We start from the raw sequence: 20,536 nt of genomic DNA on the forward strand, positions 1-20,536 counted from the left end.
CAACAAAACATGCTAAAATTGACAAGAATTTTCAGAATGGATATTTTGATTGCCCATATGTTTATTTGCACATGAGTATGTACAAACATGTTGAAAAAGCAAACTTGAACTAGATTCTATATGATTTAATGTTGAAATTGTAGTAGAAACTTTTTGTTAATACAATGCTTGCTTTACTTCATACCACAAGTGAGCCAGATATACCTTCTGCAGGGGGTTTTTTGATCAAAAATACCTTCTGGGGGGATTTTTTAAAAATCAAAACAGCCCCTTGATATGATAAACTACTGTATTAGAATTTACATTTATGTTAAAACCAATGGCTTTGGGGGGTGTTTTCACCCCCCTTTCCTCACTGCGCCACTGCTTCATACAATAAGTAAAAATACAATCTCAAGACAAAACTATTGAGACATGAGGTCTCCTCAGATAATAAATAGTTAATTGAAGATTTAAATAACATAAAAGATTACAATAAAAACTTGGCCAATTTAATTTCAGAGATTTTACTGCATTAACACTAAATGCTGGTACATATTTCAACATATTAAAGGACAGTAAAAAGTTCCAAGAGTTGCTAAAACCTATTTTCATCATATAAAAACATTTTTGAACCATATATATTTAAAAAACTGTACAAAACCATTGTTAATAAAGCTCAACAAGTGAATAAATAAATATATACAATATTATATATGTTGCACAGTTGTAAATATTTGTGTTTCATTCTGGTTACTTATACCAGAGTCAGCTGAAGCCAAAGCTTGTAAAGTTTCTAAGGAAATACCTTGGTCACTAGGCACTTGTACTGATCCATCAGAATTTTGTAAAATAATTAAGTTTCCAGGCATATACCCTTGTACTAGTTGTTCATTTGGAGGTTTGTCTGAATTTCCTAAATGCGACCAAATGCCAATGAGTTGGCCATCAGGCAGCATTACATGTCTTAGAACAGTTGATGATTCCATAGATTTACTACTTTCAGAAGCAATATCACTGGCAGTAGCCTGTAAATCAACAAATTATCTTAAAGACATGGAAGAATTCTATTTAATTAAAAACACTTACAAAATCAAACAGACTGAGGAAACATTAATTCATTCTGAATAAAGTACAAAAAATAGTTAGCAAACTGCATTAAATTACAATATTTAGTTTTGATACTAAAAAAGCAAAATTTCTGAGGAGAAAAATATCTGTAAAACACTACTCCTCTTCAAAAGCATTTTTTAAAGATTGATCATGTTCATTAGATTCCTCCTCCCTTTTAATGTTAAAGAGAAGAAGAGCGGTACAGCTCATTTGAGGATATACATCATTTTTTCCCCTTGCCTTTTTGTTCAAATATCATTATATATCTACACAAAGTTCCAAAGCTAGATTGCCATAGTGATTTTGTGTTATACACAAAGTCAATTTAAAGCACAGAACAAATTCCTTTAAGTTTCCATAAAAAACATTTTATTGTTTGATTGTAATGGATATCCAAGGATGTCCTGACACACTGAAAAGTTTTAAAATCGTCAATTGTCATCCGCCGTAGACCGCTTGTATCCCCCCCCCCCAAATGCTGCACACCTTCAATGACCCCCTATTTTTCAGAAAGGACCCCCTTCATAAGCTGGGTCCGCTCTCGGTTTGGGATGGTTATGAAATAGGATGTGGCATACTTACTAGAAGGGTTTCATCTCAATTTCATACTTTTAACACAGGTTTCTTAAAAAAAGCATGTAATGCAAAGTAGTTTTAAGGCAGTAAAATACAAAAGTTCAGATTGAAAAATTTTTACATAAAGAATCGAATGTGCAACAAAACCATAAACCTTTACCTCAAATGATTGTCTTTCTTCAGCACTGCTTGTAAGACGACCTTCAGACGACACAACTGCAGACATTTCAGTTCCAGAAATAATGCTTGATGAGTTTTGTAAAGAGCTAGAAGCACTTGCTGACATACTTGAAATAATGATATCTGGAGTTCCAGTTCGTAAAGTTAAGCTTCGAGAATTAATTGGCACATTTCCGTTGTGAATGCTATTCACATTTGCAAGTGCAGCATTGGATACAATGAGTTCTGATGTTTGAGGGTTATCAAGAATGACGGTTTGACTTGTAAGTTCTTGGCAGGTGTTAAAAATATCCATATTTGTATCGGCAGGCAAACCTTGGAAAACATTTTTAGGAGTAACATTGCTATCACATACCTCCATTTGCACTTGTTGAATGTCTGTTTCCTTACTCATGACTTGAGTTTGAGAAGGTAGCTCACTTAAGATAGAGTTAGTATTTACAGAGAATGAGCTTACAGCAACAGAAGGATCACTAACTGACAACAGCTGTTGTGTCTGTTCGCATCCAAACTGTATTTTTCTTACTTGCATATTTTGCAAAGGAGAACCCGTATCTGTTAGAAATGTATTGACTGGTTGGTTTTCAGATGAATTAATTGCACTGAGACAACCAGAAGACATTGAGCTAGGAGTTACAGTAGTTGAGCTATTGAGATCAAATATGTGCTTTGAGCTTATAACATTGGAATTATCTCGACATAAGGCTGCACTCAACAAGAAATTTTGCCGTTTTTGAAATTCAGAGTTTCGTGGAAAATTTTCTTCAGGCAAATGTAACTCAAGATTGTCAGTTTCATTAACTGTATCACTCAAAATTTGCTCTGGCAAGCCAGGGGTGATATCTTCAACATTTGGGTCAATCCGTTTCCTTTTTAAGGGACTAATGTCATCTGATTTCTCTAAACCATCTGCTAAGTTTTCCCCAAGGCTCATAAAAACTTTGTCTGTTGCTCTTTTAGCTTCAGACATACGAAGGGTATTTTTAACACTGTATGATCCAGTTTCTAATGACAAGGCTGCAGCTATTTGCTTACTTGAGATCTAAATACAAAAATATAGTATATAAGTGGACAAAATAAGACTGAAAGAAATAATATGTCCTCCACACATTGGAGATACGAAAAATGTTTGCAAAAAAGACAAAGCTCTCAAGAATACAATTTTTCAACATACAATTAGTTATCAATACATCAAAAGGGAAGAACATCAAAGATGTAAAATCAGAGCAAGGGTACCAGCAAAAGCAAAGGGTTGCACCCACATGAAAATCTCCAATTTTTTTGTTTTTTTTTTTTTTTTTGCTATTTTTATTTCTTAAAATCATTTTTTTTTTTCATTTGCTTACTAATTTCATTATGTTTTCTTTGAAAGCAAATACTACCGCATGTTATGAAATTGAGAAAAATAATATATATATATATATATTGTGGTTCACACAAAAAAAGTATGAAATAAAATAAGTGTGTGATTTCTTAATTACATCAGGGGTAGAACTGATTAACTTGTAACAAATAGGACATTTTCCTTGAAAAATAAAGGATATAATATAGGACACATTATACGAATACTTTTTCTACAAAACAAATCAAGAATAAATAGATAACACTCTTCAATAGTTCACCAAACCAATGCCTCACCAAAAGACTTGATTTAGATACTGTTCATTCAATGTTTTTCACAGCGAGAAACTGAATTTTTTTGCAAATTCATCTCTACATAAAATACACTGCCAGCTTAGTTTTTCCATCCGAGGACTCCAGTTTTGTGCTTTTTAGTACTCATCAGCCCGGAATAGGAAGTAACTGAGCTGAAGGCAGAGAACCTCTTAAAGGAGCTAAGAGAGCCAAACAAACTGGTAGCTAATGTAGAATTAGCACACCAGATGAGTGACCACAGCAATGGTGCGGTTCAACTTAAAGATTGAAGGCAAAACTAGGTATTTTGCAGTAAGTTACCGCCCTAAGGCAGGGCTAAGGCAGAAATACATAAAATACACCGCCATCTCAGTTATTTCATCCAAGAACTGCACTCATCTGGTATGTGAATTCTACATTAGCTACCAGTTTGTTTGGCTCCTTTAAGAGATTCTCCGCCTCCAGCTCAGTTGCTTCCTATTCTGGGCTGATGAGTGCTAAAAAGCACGAAACTGCAGTCCTCGGATGGAATAACTGAGCTGGCAATGTATTTTATGTATTTCTGCATTAGCCCTGGCTTAGAGCGGTAACTTACTGCAAAAAAATCATCAGTAATTTGTATTAAAAAGTATGGCCCAAGACAATGAGAAATAGTGTATGACATTTTTCTGTTACTTAGTAGCTGCATACTTTGTGACAAATCTGATTCTGTAAAAAATAAAACATGTACTGACTGACTTGCATTTCAGGTACAGATTTTAGCAGTTTTTTGCTAATCTGATTTTGCTAAATAAATAAGATAAAGATCATCCAAAATTTTGCTAACAATTTTAAGAGAATAAAAATGATCTGAACTGCTAAATCTTAAGATTAAAGAAATAGAAGAAGAAAAAAGGTTTACTGGAAACTAAAATTGGAGCAGGAAAACTAAGAACTTGAAAATAGTTTTGATTTGCTTTAATTTATACTGCTTTGCATAATATTCCTATTCAATCATAGGATATAAAAATAAGAACCATCAACTAAATTCAACTTAAGTGTATTTCAACTGGCTTATGCAACTTCCTCCTCCAAATAAATAAATGTATAAAACAGTGATTAAATTTTTCCAATAGGAAAATAAACAATATACTACAAACGAAAAATTGAGCAATTGAGAACTCATTTACCCAACCAAATAAAAAAAAAAAAAAAAAAAAAAAAATAACTGCAATGATTTAATTTTAAAAAAAATAAATAAATAAATAAAGGTTGAAAAAGAAGGAATTAATAATAATAAAAAAATAAAAAAAAAAAAACAGATTTAAGCTAGCTAGTAGAATGCAGAGCTTGATAATGTAGACAAATCCGCACATGCGGTGCGCGGATACTGTTAGTCCAAATAAATGTGTTTGATTTTAGAGGATTGAATCTGTATTAATTGGTAAAAAAAAAACTCTAGGGTTTATTTTTCATTATGGCTATTCCAGAGTTATCTCTGTTTTATTAGAAGCAAGTTCTTATGCTTTATATAAAGCTAAACCTGCTAACAAGGGTTATGGGCTTCCCAGCAATTGATGAAAATGAACTTTGAGTTTTTGCCAAGAAATGGTTACTCAACAGGTATAACAATCAACTTTGAATTTTTGTCCTTAAATGAAAGTGATAAAAGGCTTAGTGATACTTATCATAATGATCCCTTATCCAGTTATTGCTGATGTTTAGTATAAGTGATAAACTTCGTAAAAATTAATCAGTCTTGAAAATGAGGGAACTTGTGTTAGTTACTGTTGGTAGTCTGGTTCAATATTGATGTTAGGCATTGGATGTCTGTGATTGTTATCCTCGGGGAGGCCGTCCACAAATAAAAAATTGGAGTAGTGTTAGTTATTGAATTTCAATATTGATATTAATTGCTGGAATTCAGTTTTCGTGAGAAAAATAATCAAACTTGAAAAAAAAAAAATGTTGTGAAAAATTGAACTTTGAAATTGTGGACTTGGAAATTTGTTTTGCAGTTGTTGATTTTGGAAGTTTTTGGAATTTTAGACTTAGCGATTTTTTTGAAATGGTGGACTGTGAAATTTTTTGAAGTTGTGAACTTTGAAAATTTTTAAATTATGGACTTCATTTTTTTTTTTTTTTTTTTTTTTTTTTTTTTTTTTTTTTTTGAGGACTTAATATTGTTGAATTAGGATTACGTTTTTTAGTGGATTTTGAACTTAGAGTTATTTATTAACTGGCTTTGGACTTGAGTTTGTTTGTTAAAAATGACTACTCAGGTTATCAATATCTCAATGCTTTGAGGTGATAACTATACCCAATGGTGTTCTGATGTTAAATTTGTATTATTAGAACAAAATGCTTGGGAATAGTCACTGGAGGATTACCCCTAAAAAATGAGAAATCAGAGGTCGCTGATAAAGAAGTAAATGATTTCCTGGCTAGGCTGCTTTTATCAATAATTTACTTGACTATTGAACCAAGATTTTAAAATATAATAGAACGCTGTTATGATCCAGCTGATTCTTTTAAGAGAATTAAAAGACATTTTTACCCTGATAATCGATTAGTGCATATGAGTTTGAGTAATTTTAATACCTTTATATTTAGGTAAATTTTAAACAAGCGAATAAAATTTAAATTAAGAATTGAGAGAGGAAGAAATATAGATGGTATAGTAAAAGCTTTTCATACAAAGCTGCACACCACCTATTTTGGCTCTAAAAAAGTTAACTGTCATTCAACTATTTTGACTGTCCATATGCTCTTAGGTGCACATGGGAATGAGCCAAAAAAAAAAAAAAAAAAAAAAACTCAATATTCATACGGGGGTGAGTAAAATAGAAATTTAGGCTGCAATTTGAAGGACATTTTTCTCTCAATTACAATACTCTATTTACTATGTAAAAAAATAAAAAAGAACAGAAAGAAAAAAAAAACTCTTTTTTTTTGCACATGGCATGCATTTTTTAAAATTTAATCTATTTTTTTGATGCAGAAATTGTTGACACAGTAATTTTATTTCTAATTTAATGAAACGAACATTTGGTTGATGAACAATAAAACAATTGTCAGAAGGAAGTTTCAAAAAATTGTAAATTACTCTAAGTCATGGAAAGATAATGCAGAAAATCAATTTCGAAATTTAAAAAGAGAAATATTTAATTATTGACAAAATTCCAAATAATTACATTGATGATTGTTTTCCTAGGATCTTCTCCAAGAGTTGCAGGTGCCAAACAAATCATACTTATTCTTTGCATTTCTGCCAAAAAGATTTCAAATTCTCTGAGCATTCCAAATAAATTCAAACCATCTGGTTTCTTCTCACACTTCATCAAAAAGAAATCCCATAAAGAAACACTTTCTGAAAATTTTGGAAGTAGTTCTTCAAGTAGCTCTTCATCTGAAAATCCTTTCAAAACCTACAAAACAGTAAGTTTGGATTGTAGAGGATCTATTTATATATCTATTATATTTAACACATAAGATTAAAAAAAAAAACATTAATAATAATAAAATTGCACACATAGCAATCACAATTACATAATTCTGTTTCTGGGTTACAAAAAACTTCTTTTTCAGTGCAAAAATGAAATTATGCATAAAAAGACATTCAAAGTTTTTTTTTTTTTTTTTTTTTTTTTTTTTTTTTTTGTATTCTGGAAAAACATGTCTACAATTCTGAGTGCTGTTTGTGCAATTCTAATATTTTTTATATGTTTTCAGCTTTTCACTTAAAAACAAACATTTTAATTATATCTAAAACATATTTAGATTTTTAATTCATTTAGTAAAATTATGTACTAATGCAGGGGTTGGCAAGTAATTTTAGGAGGGGTCTGGATACTTTTGAAACTTTCCATCGAGGTTCAGAAAAAAATCATGGACCTCATTTTACTTCTTTATTTACATTTTCAGTTAAAATAATATGAAATACAGCAAAAGAACATATTTGGATTCGAAAATTAATGGAAGAATTTAGGTTTCCAGTCTTGAGTCAATTTTTGAAACATATTCAGCAGGGAGTGTTTACATGAAGATGCTTTGAGCATGTTTTCTTCTTCAAAGAATTATTTTTTAAAATGAACTTTAACAAACATATGGGAAGCCAAATATTAGCATGTTAAATGGCTCAATTTTCAGCAATTTTGAGTAATTTTTTGGAACACTTTTACTCTAAAATTCTTCAGCCGATGCACTTGCAATGATATGTCTTTACGGGGGTGAAAGGCACCCGCAATATTTTTAGCTGGATTTTGAAAGAGATAAAAATTAAATGTATTCCCTCGGGAAACATATTTGGAAAATAACTTAATATTTTTTCACAGCTACAATGCAAGTTAATTACTTGAAAGCCAATCCAAGAATACAATGATATGCAGCTTATTGTGCGACCCATGTGTGCAAACCATACATCACCAGAGCAAAAGAAATTGTGTTATTTATAAAGAATAAGAATTTCAAAAATCCATTTGAGAAAAAGACAACAAATAACTACATACATCAAAAACAAAAAATCAATCCTAAATCTCCCTATGCTGATGTAGGGGGAGAGATACTTCAGTATTTTTTTGTTATTTTAGAATGTTAAATGAAGAATTAGTAAAATATGTCCTACTTCCTGCAGTTTTAGTCTCCGTTTGCTCAGAGAGGGACTGACAGTAACAGAAGTTTGCAGAAGTGAAGGACCATCAGACTCCAGTCTCGAAGAGACATTGGGAAATAAACTCGAGTTGTTTTGAACACTTGTATTGCCACCAGAGCTACTCAAAATGGAAGAAGCTAATGAACTGTTGGAATTTTCATCTAAAAAGAAATATTTCTCAATTTAGTTATATATAAATGTACTTAGTGGATAGACATTTTTCAAAATATTAATGCAACTCTTTTTCTCATTTTAGCTTTAAGTATTCTCAAATGTTAGAGGAAAGAACTCAAATCTGCATATCTTAGATTTAAGTGAGGACTTCAAACTCTCGAGTCCAGTGTGATACAGCATTTGTGTCAGAAGTTCTTTTTTTCCTTAAACCAGGATCCAAAACATACTTGTTGGTCTTCGGAGCTAGAGAGCTGTCCAGAATTTGTAGTGGAAAAATTCTGGATTAACTGTCAGTTCAAACTGAAGAATAATCAGGGGTCAGTGTTTCAACTCTTCTGGTAGAAATGCTGTACCAACTTCAGCTGAAAGGTTTAGTGTTCTCTTCGCTATAATAAGAAACTCTCAAATAATAAAACTCCAATCATTTCTCATTCATTTTATTTAACAATTTAAACATACCTTAATTATTTGACATCACTAAATAATGCAAACATAATTCAGACATAAAAGTGAGGAATAGACAAAAAAAAAAAAAAAAAACCTCCAATGATATAAAAATGCTTTTGTACAACAAAAAAAAAAAAAAAAAAAAAAAAAGAAAAAGAAAACAACTCAAGTAGTTTTTTAAATAACATAAACAATATATAAATATTTTCAAAGGTATGCTTAAGTACTTCCTAAAAGAGTTTTACAGCGCAACAAACTTTATAATTCGTCACAACTCTATTAACTAGAGACGCACAATTGAGAGAATTGCATTATCGAAGGTTCAGTTCTGATATCGAGTGAATTTGGCAGTTGAATGATCAGCAATTGTTCAAAGGATTTCAGAATCATTTGAACTTCCAGCACTTTCAAGCAAAATCTCTCAGTTATGCCCATGACTACAAAATATGAAACTGAATATGTTCACTATGGACTGTTTCAATAAGTCAGGGGTGCCCCCCCCCCTCAGAGCAAGGGTGCACCCCTAAAGATCACAAAGACTCCCCCAAAAGTAAGAGCCCCCTCCCCCCCGAAAAATACCCTTTAAAATTTCAATTGTGCCATGAACCTCCCGGTGGGCACCTATGAATAAGTAATTGAAAAGATTGGTCAAATTCATCAACACAATGTTGGAAAAGCATAATTTGTTTGGTGCATTTTTATAGTTACAGGAGAGACAGAACGGGCAATAGCCATAACTTTTTCAAACAATTAAAAATTGAAAACTCTCAGAAATTTAAAAATAGTCAGAGGGATCCCTGATAATCAAAAATATTCAGGCTTCTGTTATTAATATTATAGAAAAGAAAACAAAAGTTATGTAGTTCCTGGTGTCTGGTGATTTCTCTTTTGAATGTTATCAAACTTTCTGAGAAATTTTAGAATAAAAAATGTTTTCCGCCTGATATCAGTGTACGAGAGATTAGAAAATTGAACAGCTTCCAGTTTCGTATTCAAATATGAGTATTATAACATTGCTGCCAACTCTATAGAACGAAAATTCAAAAAAATATTGCCTCTGATATAAGTGAAAAAATCCTTATAAAACTTCTCATAAAAATAAGTAAATTACTTATTGCATATATATTTTGTACATAAGTTAAATACTGAGTTGCTTATATACTTGAATGTGTAAGCGCTTTTAGTTTTCAACAAGTTCTCAAAAGTTCTGATTTTTTAATCCAAGGAAACCAAATACAATCAGCTTTCGATACCTCGACATTGCTTAACTCAATTTTCGGCTTATGTCCAAGTTTGTGGGTGGTCCCAAATAGGGTTGTGTGGTTTAAACCATGTTGGTTTAAACCAAGTGATTTTTAAAAAAAAACCATTTGGTTTTTTTCAGAAATGTTTTTCTTTTTTTGAAAAATATCATTGTTTTCCCCCAAATGTTTTCATAAACTTTATTACTTTGCAAATAGGGGAGACAGGGGCAAGATGACGAGCCGGGCAAGATGACGAATGTCTTATTTTTTCCATTTTCCACTAGGAAACAGCGTCAACTGGATACTACTGGCTCTCCTATCGGCTGTTCATTCAGCAATAGTTTAAAGACGCTGAAATTGTCATATTTGTGTTAGTTCTGAAGCTCTGATTGTTTATCGCTGCTCCGTTATAACTTTCATGCATGTGTAAATAAGCTCTGCTAAAGATACAGGAATGATAGATTGTTTCTGTTTAGTATTTGTGAATAACTTAGTTTATATATTGTCTATTACCATGAATAAACGTTAATTAATCGCCTTTCTTTATGGCAATGAAGACGAATCCTTTCAAACAGGCAGTCCGGGGCAAGATGACGGGCCAAAACACGGGGCAAGATGACAATACTTTTTCTTTACAAGTCCTGCTTGTAAAGAAGAATATTGTGACCCTTGAACAGAAGAATGGTTCTAGTGCTGCAATGCCAAGAGTAGTGGCGTGAAGAATGTTCCAATTATGAAAATGGCATTTTTATTTGCGACTATTTTTAGCTGCACAATTAAACGCTTCAACATTACTTTGCAATTCATTACGCTTAATTTGATGCTTTGTAAGATGTAAAAACACATTAAAAATTTGTTAAACTATGTAATATATTCAAAAAAATAACTTGTGTTCAACCTTTTTCAGTGTTGTCATCTTGCCCCCAGGCCAAAGTCATCTTGCCCCAGTACTGGGGCAAGATGACAATTTGTTAAGGTTATTAAAAAATAAAAATATCCTTCATTTATTTCAATTGAAAAATTAAATGATACTATATTTAAAACTACAAAGGACCACTCTAACAGCTCATATAAAGGAAATTTTATTATCCTTAAAAATATATTAATAAACAACAAAAATTCTTAGCATAGTCATCTTGCCCCGGTCTCCCCTACATATTATTGCAAAGAGTAAAATCTAATAAATGCAAAGTAACTATAACTAGCAAAGCTTTATAGATAAATTATAGATTAAATAAATTTAGAAACTTATATTTTTTTTAAAAAAGATAATGCAGGTTTCCTAAATAGTTTTTATTTTTATTTATTTATTTATTTTTTTATCTCCGCAGCTTTCCTATTAGGTACATAAATATACAAGGCAGACCAACTAAGGTTTTCTAAAATTACATGGAAAAAAAATCTAAGTAGCTCTTTTATACTTTTTTAATTATCATTATTTTTCAGTCTTTTGCATTTCAAATAGTCCAAAAAGCATATTTCAACCAAAACTTCATATACTACCTAATTTGCTTGATTACTTAATATTTATTGTGGCAGATTATGTACCATTAAAGCGATGCATAGTGTAAAAATATCTTAACACTAGAATATTTAAATGACAAGAGAGAAAAAAAATAACTAAAGTATGAGAACTTAGTAGGCATAGCATTGCACTTATACATGCACACTTTTTGCATCCTCGATAGACAATGCAGTCAGGAGACGAAAAGAAAATGTATAATAATATGAAATCAGAAAACATTCATGTAACTCTGTGCTCTTATAAAAAAAATTTAATGCCAAATTTTTACCTTTCAAAGACTTTTTTTGATCCCAATATAAAAAAAAAGAAAGTCTCATGTATGTATGATGGATGAATCAATAAATATTAATTTTTATGACAGTCTTCATAATTTAAATATATTAAAAGAGTACTTTCATTTAATTTTGTACTGAGGCTTTTAATTAAAATATTTTTTTTTTCTTGACAAAAAAAATTGCATTCCTAAATGCACTAAACCTGAGGAATACTGATTACAATGGAAAACATAACGATTCTCTTAAAACCCATGTTGTCTTGTTTTTAAAATTGTTTTCACTGATACAGAAGGTAAATAAATTATTTGATTTGTAATCGCTTTAAAAAAAAATAAATATATGCATTGATCTTATGATTTTTAAAGTTGTATAATGTACCTCAGACTTATGATTCATTTATAGATACTGCAAAATACTTTCCATGTTTAAGAATTTGATTTTAATTTTACTTTAATTTTTTTATTCATAGTAGAAAGCTATGATTATGAGGAAATTAATTTGCAAGAATTTAATCATCGTTATTTGTAATTAATTATGTCTGAACTATCAAAGTAAATTATTTCTTTGATTACTTATATCAAGACCCATTTACGTATTGTATTTTTTAGAATAATTAAAAGATTTTCAAACAATTTTCTCCCATAGAAATCTCTAAGTATGTGAAAATGAAATTGCAAGATTTTACTCTTAGTTTTTAATTAATTACAAAGAAATTAGGTACAAATATGAATATTAAACATTCCTTAACAATCAATGTATAAAATCTTCATAATTTTCCTAATGTAAAATAGTTTTTCTTACAAATAGTAATATAAAACAAATAAACCCTGTTTAAACCAAAAAAATCTGGTTTAAACCAAAAAAACTCGTTTAAACCAAAAAACAGGTTTTTTGGTTTAAAAAAAATGGTTTTTATACCAACTCTGGTCCCAAATAGCTGTAAGTTTAGTACAGTTGAATCTTTTGTTGCTAACTCAAAGTTCATTTCTTTTACTTTGAAGTTTCAGGCAGCTAACTTTGATCATTAATTGTCTCTGTTTTTGGTTGTTTGATTTTTAGTAGAACTTGACCTTCAAGTGTCTGAAAAAATTATTGCTGCAGAATGTCAAAACTATGCAAACCTTTAAAATTTTCTGAGAATGGCGTTCACCTGTTTGTCTACATTGCCTGAATTTGCTGCGGTCATATCCAAACCAACAGCAACATCGTGCCACGCTGAACCGAAATAATGTTTGAAAAATTTCTAATATGTAGAAATTTACCTTGAGTGCTAACATCTTCACCATCTGGCATACTTCCATGACTTGGATTTAAACGATAATGACGAGATAAACCTCCTCTCCCAATGTAAGCTTTACTACAAGAGCTACAAGAATAATTTCTCTGTTTTGCAGTTGTGACACCTAAAAAGAGATAAACAATTTTTAAATTAAAACTAGCTACGTCACCCCGCTTTGCACGGTCCACCTCGAAAATAAAAGTTATGTCAAGTGACTTGTGTTCAACAATCAGGCTTGAAAAAAAAAATCAGTAAAATTTTGCGGCAGATTTCGGAAAAATAACCAAAAAGTAAATATTTTAAATCTCTGATTACATTAGAAGCCTTTAAAACAAAACCCAGAATGTTATTTGCTCATATTTGAGACAAAAAATGGTAACAGATCTTTCGTCTGAATGATTTTCTTCAAGCTATAAATTTTAATAAAAGCACTGTTGCGGAAAGTTGAGATGAAGCACTAAATAATAATTTGAATTGAGGAAAGCCTTCAAAAAATAGGGATTCTATGTCGAAATCTAAGTTTAATAATTAATAGTTTCTAACTGATAACTCCACTAATTATTATCAGAGGATTATGTTAAATAGAAAAACATAAAGACGAGAAGATTACGAACCCATTGATACCTGGTTTGATGGTCAGTTCACTGTCGTTCGGGAGAAGGAACTTCAACATAGATACATATACGCTCAGTTTTTAATTATATAAGATCTTTGATTGATGACAAATAACAAGAATTTTAAAACTTTTCAAAAAATTTTTCTTTCTTCTTAAACTCAGAATGGTTCAAAAGGAAAAAAAGTGAGCTACCTTTCAGATAATAATTCAAACTAGGGTTGACAAAGTGGACCCAGCCTAGAAAAACCCGCCCGGGTTTTCTGAGTGGGTCCACCAACAAAAACCCACCCGGAGTTAAAGATCATTTCTGAGTTGGTTACCAAACAAATATAGTCAATAATTATATCTTGCCTTCTAGTATTGTCTCTCATGGCATACTTTTAAATTTAACTACTGCTTATTTGAGCAGTTTCTTTAGAGTTTACCTATTCTAAAAGTTATAAAAGTAAAAAAACTACAAACGATTTATATATTACATTTACAATTTAGGTTTTGTAGACAATGAACCTAAAAATATTTTCTAACATAATTTAAAAAATAATACGTAAACTGAAAGGTATACCTGGTGGAAGACTACTTGATTTATTTCCTCGATTCCCACCTTCTTCATCACTCACATGGTAATCTGAATATCCTCCGTCCGAGTCATCATATGCTTCTTCGTTGAAATCGAGATGATGAATTCTTTTATAATCCTTCACCATGTAAGATGGAGGTTTAGAGATCCGCCCAGATCTCGTCCTGGGTCGATGTTTCTTTTTCTCCTCGCGTTCTTCTCTGGAGAGCAATGAATTTCCTTTTTCATCTTCTTCAAACCTTTTATTGGCTGGTCTTTTCGGTCGCCCCCTGCCCCTATTTGAGGTCTGAGACCGAGGTGGGATTCCTGCATAGACATTCAAGTCTGAAACTTTACTTTGCAGTTCTGATGGATGGACAACTCGACAAACTATACGAGTGTTCGTGGAAGGATCGTAGAGGATGGATCTTCCTCCATTTTGTATCACCTTTTTCGCGTGCTGGCGTTGCAAGACATGTGTGATTTGTTGCAACTGCGCTTGCGTTAGCACTTGTGTGGAACGATATGAGTTACCTTGCTGGATGATTTGAATTGGATTGTCGACAGATCCTAATGGTGCTGAAGTCTGTTTAATCAAATATTGAGGAGTTGAAACGCTACCTGAATTTTCAGGAAGGGTACGAATTTCTTTGTCGTTTGAGTTTGTTTGTGTGTCTGAGGCTGTTGGGGTTGAAGACTGTTCCAGAGAGTTTGCAAATGACACAGTATTTTCGGATAAAACTTGAATATCATTGTTGACAATAGGCGAATCAGTAAAGACATCAACGCTACTGTTCTCTCCAACGCACGACAAAGATAAAATGTCACTACTTAAACATACCTTTCTGGAGTCCGTTGGTGGGAATGAATTTTGCTGAACATCATCGGCAGCAACAGTAATATTATTGTTCGTTTGGACAGACTGCATATTAATACTCTCTGCAGTTTCGGGTTCAACCATAATATTACTGTCGACAGAATCAACATCTTGATTCTCGATTACATCATCAGAGACACTGTTATTAGTAGAAGCAGAATGTATGTATGAGTGATCAGTGAGATGTTGTATGTTTTCATGCATAACAGAGTGATGTGAATGATTAAATGTGTCGGAAAAATCACCAGAATTTTGTAGATCTTGGTTCAAACTTTCTGAAGTATCATCTTTATTTGTGTCATTCACAGAAAGAATGTTACTAAGAGATCCGATTTGGGATATCCTCTCAGTCGATGGCGCTTTTCCGATCAGCATGAGTGTTTGTTGTGAAAGTTCTTCCGCCATGTTTGTTGTATTCATGATTTGTTTTTTTTATTTCTCATAAGGCGAGTTTTCAGATATAGATAACAGAAAATAAAAACATAGCAGTTAAAAAATTACTAAACTAATTTTTAAAATATTTCTAACACCATTTAATTAGTTTTAAAAATGTATTTTTTGATGACAATTTTGTAGTACCGCACATATTATTGAAATTGCCAAAAGGGCAATAAAGTTTTTGTTATGGAGCGAGAAGTAGGCGGAGAATGTGTTATAAATACGTTTAGAATTACGGAAGAAATACGTTTCAGGTTAGCTGTCCCTGGAAGTTGTATACATTTTAAACACGAGTACGTAAATCTGGAAAATAGATTAAAGATCAATAATTCTGTGCCAAAGGGACTCTAGTTCACGCAATCAGGGCTGCGTTCGGAAATAATCCACCCTACATTTTAAACTAGAGTGTATGTCTTTTCACGAAGTGACAAAACTATGGGCAACGGTTCTGCAGGCTCATAAAATGCACTTCAAGATGAGAAAACTGCATAAGAGTTAACGAAGCATCCAGTTAGCTGTACTCAAGCTACAATGCTTTGTCTTGCATTTTTTTTATTGTCCCAACTAGTTAGTTAGGCAATTGTACCCTTGTTTTATAATGTTATAGTATTGCTTTTATCATAAAAAATAAAATATGACTTAGTAATTGTTTGCTATCATGGTAGTTTAGTGCAGAGAAAATAATTTTTGTCACTATAATGTACAGCCTAATCGAATGTCAACGAACTATAATGTACAGTACAAATGAAAAAAAAACTATCTTAATTGAAATATTTAAAAATGTACCTAAAACAAATTCAAAATAGTGTTACAAATAACTTACGTTTTTACCGCAATACTAACCTTTTTTTTTTGCTTCCACATACGTTATAAAGTACGCGAGTAAGCATAATCAGTCTGTTTGCAAGCAAGTCTATAACTCTTTTATGGTAATTTTCACTTTCTTCGGTTCAGTTTAGCAACCGCTGCCAGGGTCCACTGAAGATCAGCCACAAAATTTGCGATATATTTCATTTGTGGCACTAAATATCATGTTGTAATCATAGAGATTACTTTTGTTGATGCTCAATGCGCAAAGATAATTGAATATTAAAAAATGTCGATTTTAGAAAAACCCTAAGTTAAAACCAACTTTCGGAATTTTTGTGGGTCACAAAAAAATTTTTTGCAAGAAAAGAAAAAATATGTGTCCTCTATAGAAATGAAAACAGTCGGAAAAAAAAAACAAAAAAAAAAAAACGTTTTTTTCCGAAGGAATAAATTTCCACTTCAGAAAAATTAAAAAAAAAAAAAAATTCAACTTTTCAGGGTTTTAGTTGAAATTTTCAACAAAAAGTGATTAGAAATTTCTCACGCTTAAATTATGATGCAATTCCCTCCCTCCCGTTTTATGTTAAAATACTGTCTAGCGTTGATGCAAGTTGTTGTATGACAATATAATTTGCCATATAGATCAAAAAATGTTTAATAATATTTTTTACTAAAAAGCTTAAACCAATAACCTTAGTGAAGAATTTATTTTCCCTCTTCATAAAACAAACAAGCATAACTTTAATCACAAAACAATGTTTCTGCTGACTGCGAACCAAATGTACAGGGTCGTGTGGCAAAAAAAAAAAAAAAAAAAAAAAAAAAAAAAAAAAAAAAAAAAAAAAAAAAAAAAAAAAAAAAAAAAACTGGGCAAGCAATTTTCCAAGAAACTTTATTAAAAATAAATAAACTAACAAAACACAAAAAATAATAATATGAGAAGACCTTTAGCAATCATTAAATTTAATTGGTTTCAAACTAGCAGCCTTTTGCAGTAAAACACAGATGCAACTGCTTATTGAAATTTTCATTCAAGGGCAGCAAGTCCTTTTATCAATCCTATTCCCTATAAAGCAATTGGCTTAGAGAGTTCAATTTTATGTGTAGTTTAGGGTAGACTATTGACTCTAAAATAGTCATTTGTCAGCAACATAAGGCTGAAAACGTCATTAAAACTAATACATACAATGCTTAGTAATTCTACCACGGTGTGTTTTTTATATTAACCGAATCATATTAAATTGCTAGTATGTTTTTCATGATTTTCTATGTATTTAATGAGTATGTTGGTGTACGGAATGTTTTCCGCAACTGAATAAATGTTTTTGAAAAGTATTTTTATTCTCCAAAAATACAGCTTCCAAATTCTTATAAAGATAAAAAAAAAAACTATTTCTATTGTGAAAACTTTCTGAAGACATCAGAAAGCCTTCTGTATTTCTGTTTTCTTGTCAGTCTTAAATGTCGGTATTAGTAATATGGAAAGTTTGTATTTGGATGAAATTTTGCTTTTTAATTTCATTCACATTGATGTTTTTTTCCTGAAATGTAATTTTACACCCCCCCCCCCCTTTTAAAAGTAAAATCTACTTAAGTTAAACATTGAATGAACACAAACGATCAGTAACCATGGCGACGAAAATTTGACTTCTTAGTAAATATTAAAACAACGAGCTAGAGTTATTCTTGTCATCATGACAATCTGAAAAATCAGAGCAACATCAGCTTTGTTCAAGTAAGGATAATAAGCATTCGCAATTGCTCAAAAAAAAAAAAAAAAAAGAAAAGAAAAGAAAAGAAAAGAAAAAAAAAACTTATTTTTTTCTGGAAGAATAAATATTGTCCTGAATTTTAGTAGTTTTCCAAAAATGATAGCACTGTTGGAGAAATAATATTTAAGCAACGTACTTCAAAAAATATAAAACATGTTTTTAAATTGTAAAGACTATTTGTACAAGCTTGATTCGCTCTGAAAAGTATGGAATAACACAAGTACATGATTGCTTGATTAAAACACTCAAAACCTGCAGTTAATCACAATATCCATATATTTAAGCTATTTCCAAAACAGCTAATTAAAAATAAGTGTTTTAACTTTTTTTTTCATTGTTTCTGGCAATAAATAAAAACTTGGGGTAAAACGCAGGAATTATGACACAAAATGTAAGCTAGGATATAGTCTTTAATAAAAATAAAATTAACCACGATTCACATTGCTGCGCTAGAAAATAAAAATTATGCTATTTTGTTTCTCACGTAATGTTTTAAAAACGGTATAATATCGTACATGTCTTAAAAGAAGGAGTAATATTGCGACCCCATAAGAAACGTTTCACGTTTCTATTTGGGGTCAAATTATGCATCGTTTTCCTCCTTAGGAAGTTTTCTAAAGAGAACTACAGTAAAATCCTATTACAATGCATACTAATGCAACGAAATACTTGTTTCAACCAAATAAATTTCCAATCCCGATTCTGAAATTCGATGGATTTTACTGTATATTATGAATTACATGTTCAATGTGTATCTACCTTCTAAAGAAATTTGACGAGTCTGGCTTTTAAAGACACAAATAATTTTCAAAAACGTTTGTTGAGCTGTGGAAAGCACTTTATGTGTGTACCATTTGTAGTAACATAAAACACATGTAAAACGATGCAAAATACCTAGTATCTGGAATACGATTTAATCTATATATAAAAATATTTTTCTACTGGAAGGGAAAAATGTCAACTTTTCGCATTCGACAGCATTGTAACAATGTTCATTATATTGTTAATAAACAATTTGACTCAGAAATATCCCTTTCCAATCTATTTCTTTTCAAACCACAAATCTGAAAAAAAAAAAAAAAAGCAAATGTTGCTAATTTAACAGCTAATAGCACGCATCTACATGGATTCACTTTCAAAAGCACTTGATTCTTCACGAAAGCCTTAGGAAAAGAGGAAAGAAGAAAGGACGTCCAGCGAAGGTCATTGAGGGGAACTAATGAGAGGGTAATAAATCTTACACCTCATTAGTGCTTACCCCTCAAAAAGGGGAGGTTACTATTCTAGGGCGGGGCGAATGCAAAAAGTGAACGTATTTTGAAATTTTTTTCAATAGTTAGAACATGATATTTGTTTAAAAAATGGTCGCATTATTTCAAACAAGATCTCAAAAGAGAGCTGGAAATATTTTGCGTGTCAGGGCGTTCTTAAAATTTCGATAGCAGGAGTTACAGATGTTTTACAGAGCGAAATGTCCAACAGTACCTCGTTTTCGAAGAAATTCATTTTTTCTCGAATTTTAAAAAATCGGAGAATGGACACATCAAAAAAGTAAAAACTAAAAGAAACAGACATGGTCTTGAAAAATACTCAGAAAAAAAAAAAAAAACGGATCCGAAAACTTCACAGGAATTTGTAAAACAAGCTCCAACTTTCCCCGTAGGTTAACATTAGATCCGAATCTGACTCTCAGTGAAGAGCACCCTTAAAGGAAAATGTTCAGTGTGTGTACAATGCTGAATTCTCTTAGACCCACAGGAGTACAATAACTTCTAAAATGTCCTTCTGGTTCACTTTTTGAGTCATTTTACGGCCCCCATCCACAAAAAACTAGAGATTTTTTGTCGCTTGTCCTGATTCCATCTCAGACCAAGCCTGACTTCGGATTTTGGCGATATCTAACACTTTTTAAGGTGCTTGGAGTGTGTACCAAAGGGCGCCCAAAATCAAAATTTTAGGGGGGGGGCGGCTCTGATATTTTCCACATGGTTTAGCAGGATATTTTCCCCATGGAAACCGACTTTAGTACAGATTAGAGCTAATAAAGTTTAACATTTTTGATAACTAATTCATTAATGGCTGGAGAAAAAAATGTTTTTACATTTTTACAAAGACAAAAGTATTAAAAGGAAGGGAGTTCTCATTTCCAAAGGGGGGGAATTGAGCCCCCACTTTCTCCCCTATATGGGAGCCTATGGTGTCTACAGACCAAATCCTATGGTTCGGGGGATATGAACCGGTTGAACGGTAAATCTTGAAAGGTATCGATTGAAAGGTATCTCTTCCAGCGTAGACTTACGGGCCCGTCTCAAAGGTTTCTGGCATCAGGCCCGTGTCCAGATTTTCATAAAGGGAGGGGTTTTAATCTTACCTGTGTGGGGGAGGGGGGAATTCAACCCCTCACAACCTT

The 20,536-nt window shown here is 31.7% G+C and overlaps 1 protein-coding gene across 1 annotated transcript; it reads right to left on the minus strand.

The window, feature by feature from the left end:
* Positions 1 to 689: 689 nt before the first annotated feature.
* Positions 690 to 15,511, minus strand: LOC129224336 (uncharacterized). The gene is made up of 6 exons (XM_054858776.1): positions 14,236 to 15,511; positions 13,041 to 13,181; positions 8,087 to 8,274; positions 6,657 to 6,890; positions 1,829 to 2,890; positions 690 to 1,007 (listed from the first exon to the last, which is right to left on the minus strand). Exons 1-6 carry the CDS (start codon positions 15,509 to 15,511, stop codon positions 690 to 692), a joined length of 3,219 nt encoding a protein of 1,072 aa, XP_054714751.1.
* Between the last annotated feature and the right edge of the window lie 5,025 nt (positions 15,512 to 20,536).

Source organism: Uloborus diversus, chromosome 6 (assembly GCF_026930045.1).
Source record: "Uloborus diversus isolate 005 chromosome 6, Udiv.v.3.1, whole genome shotgun sequence".
Classification (NCBI taxonomy): Eukaryota; Metazoa; Arthropoda; class Arachnida; order Araneae; family Uloboridae; genus Uloborus; species Uloborus diversus.

Coding starts and splice junctions, on each gene's coding strand:
- LOC129224336 (XM_054858776.1), bottom strand. CDS start 15,511: ATGGCGGAAGAACTTTCACAACAAACACTCATGCTGATCGGAAAAGCG. Junction 13,182..14,235: donor ATCAAGTAGTCTTCCACCAG/GTATACCTTTCA, acceptor ATCTCTTTTTAG/GTGTCACAACTGCAAAACAG. Junction 6,891..8,086: donor GGAGACTAAAACTGCAGGAA/GTAGGACATATT, acceptor ACTGTTTTGTAG/GTTTTGAAAGGATTTTCAGA.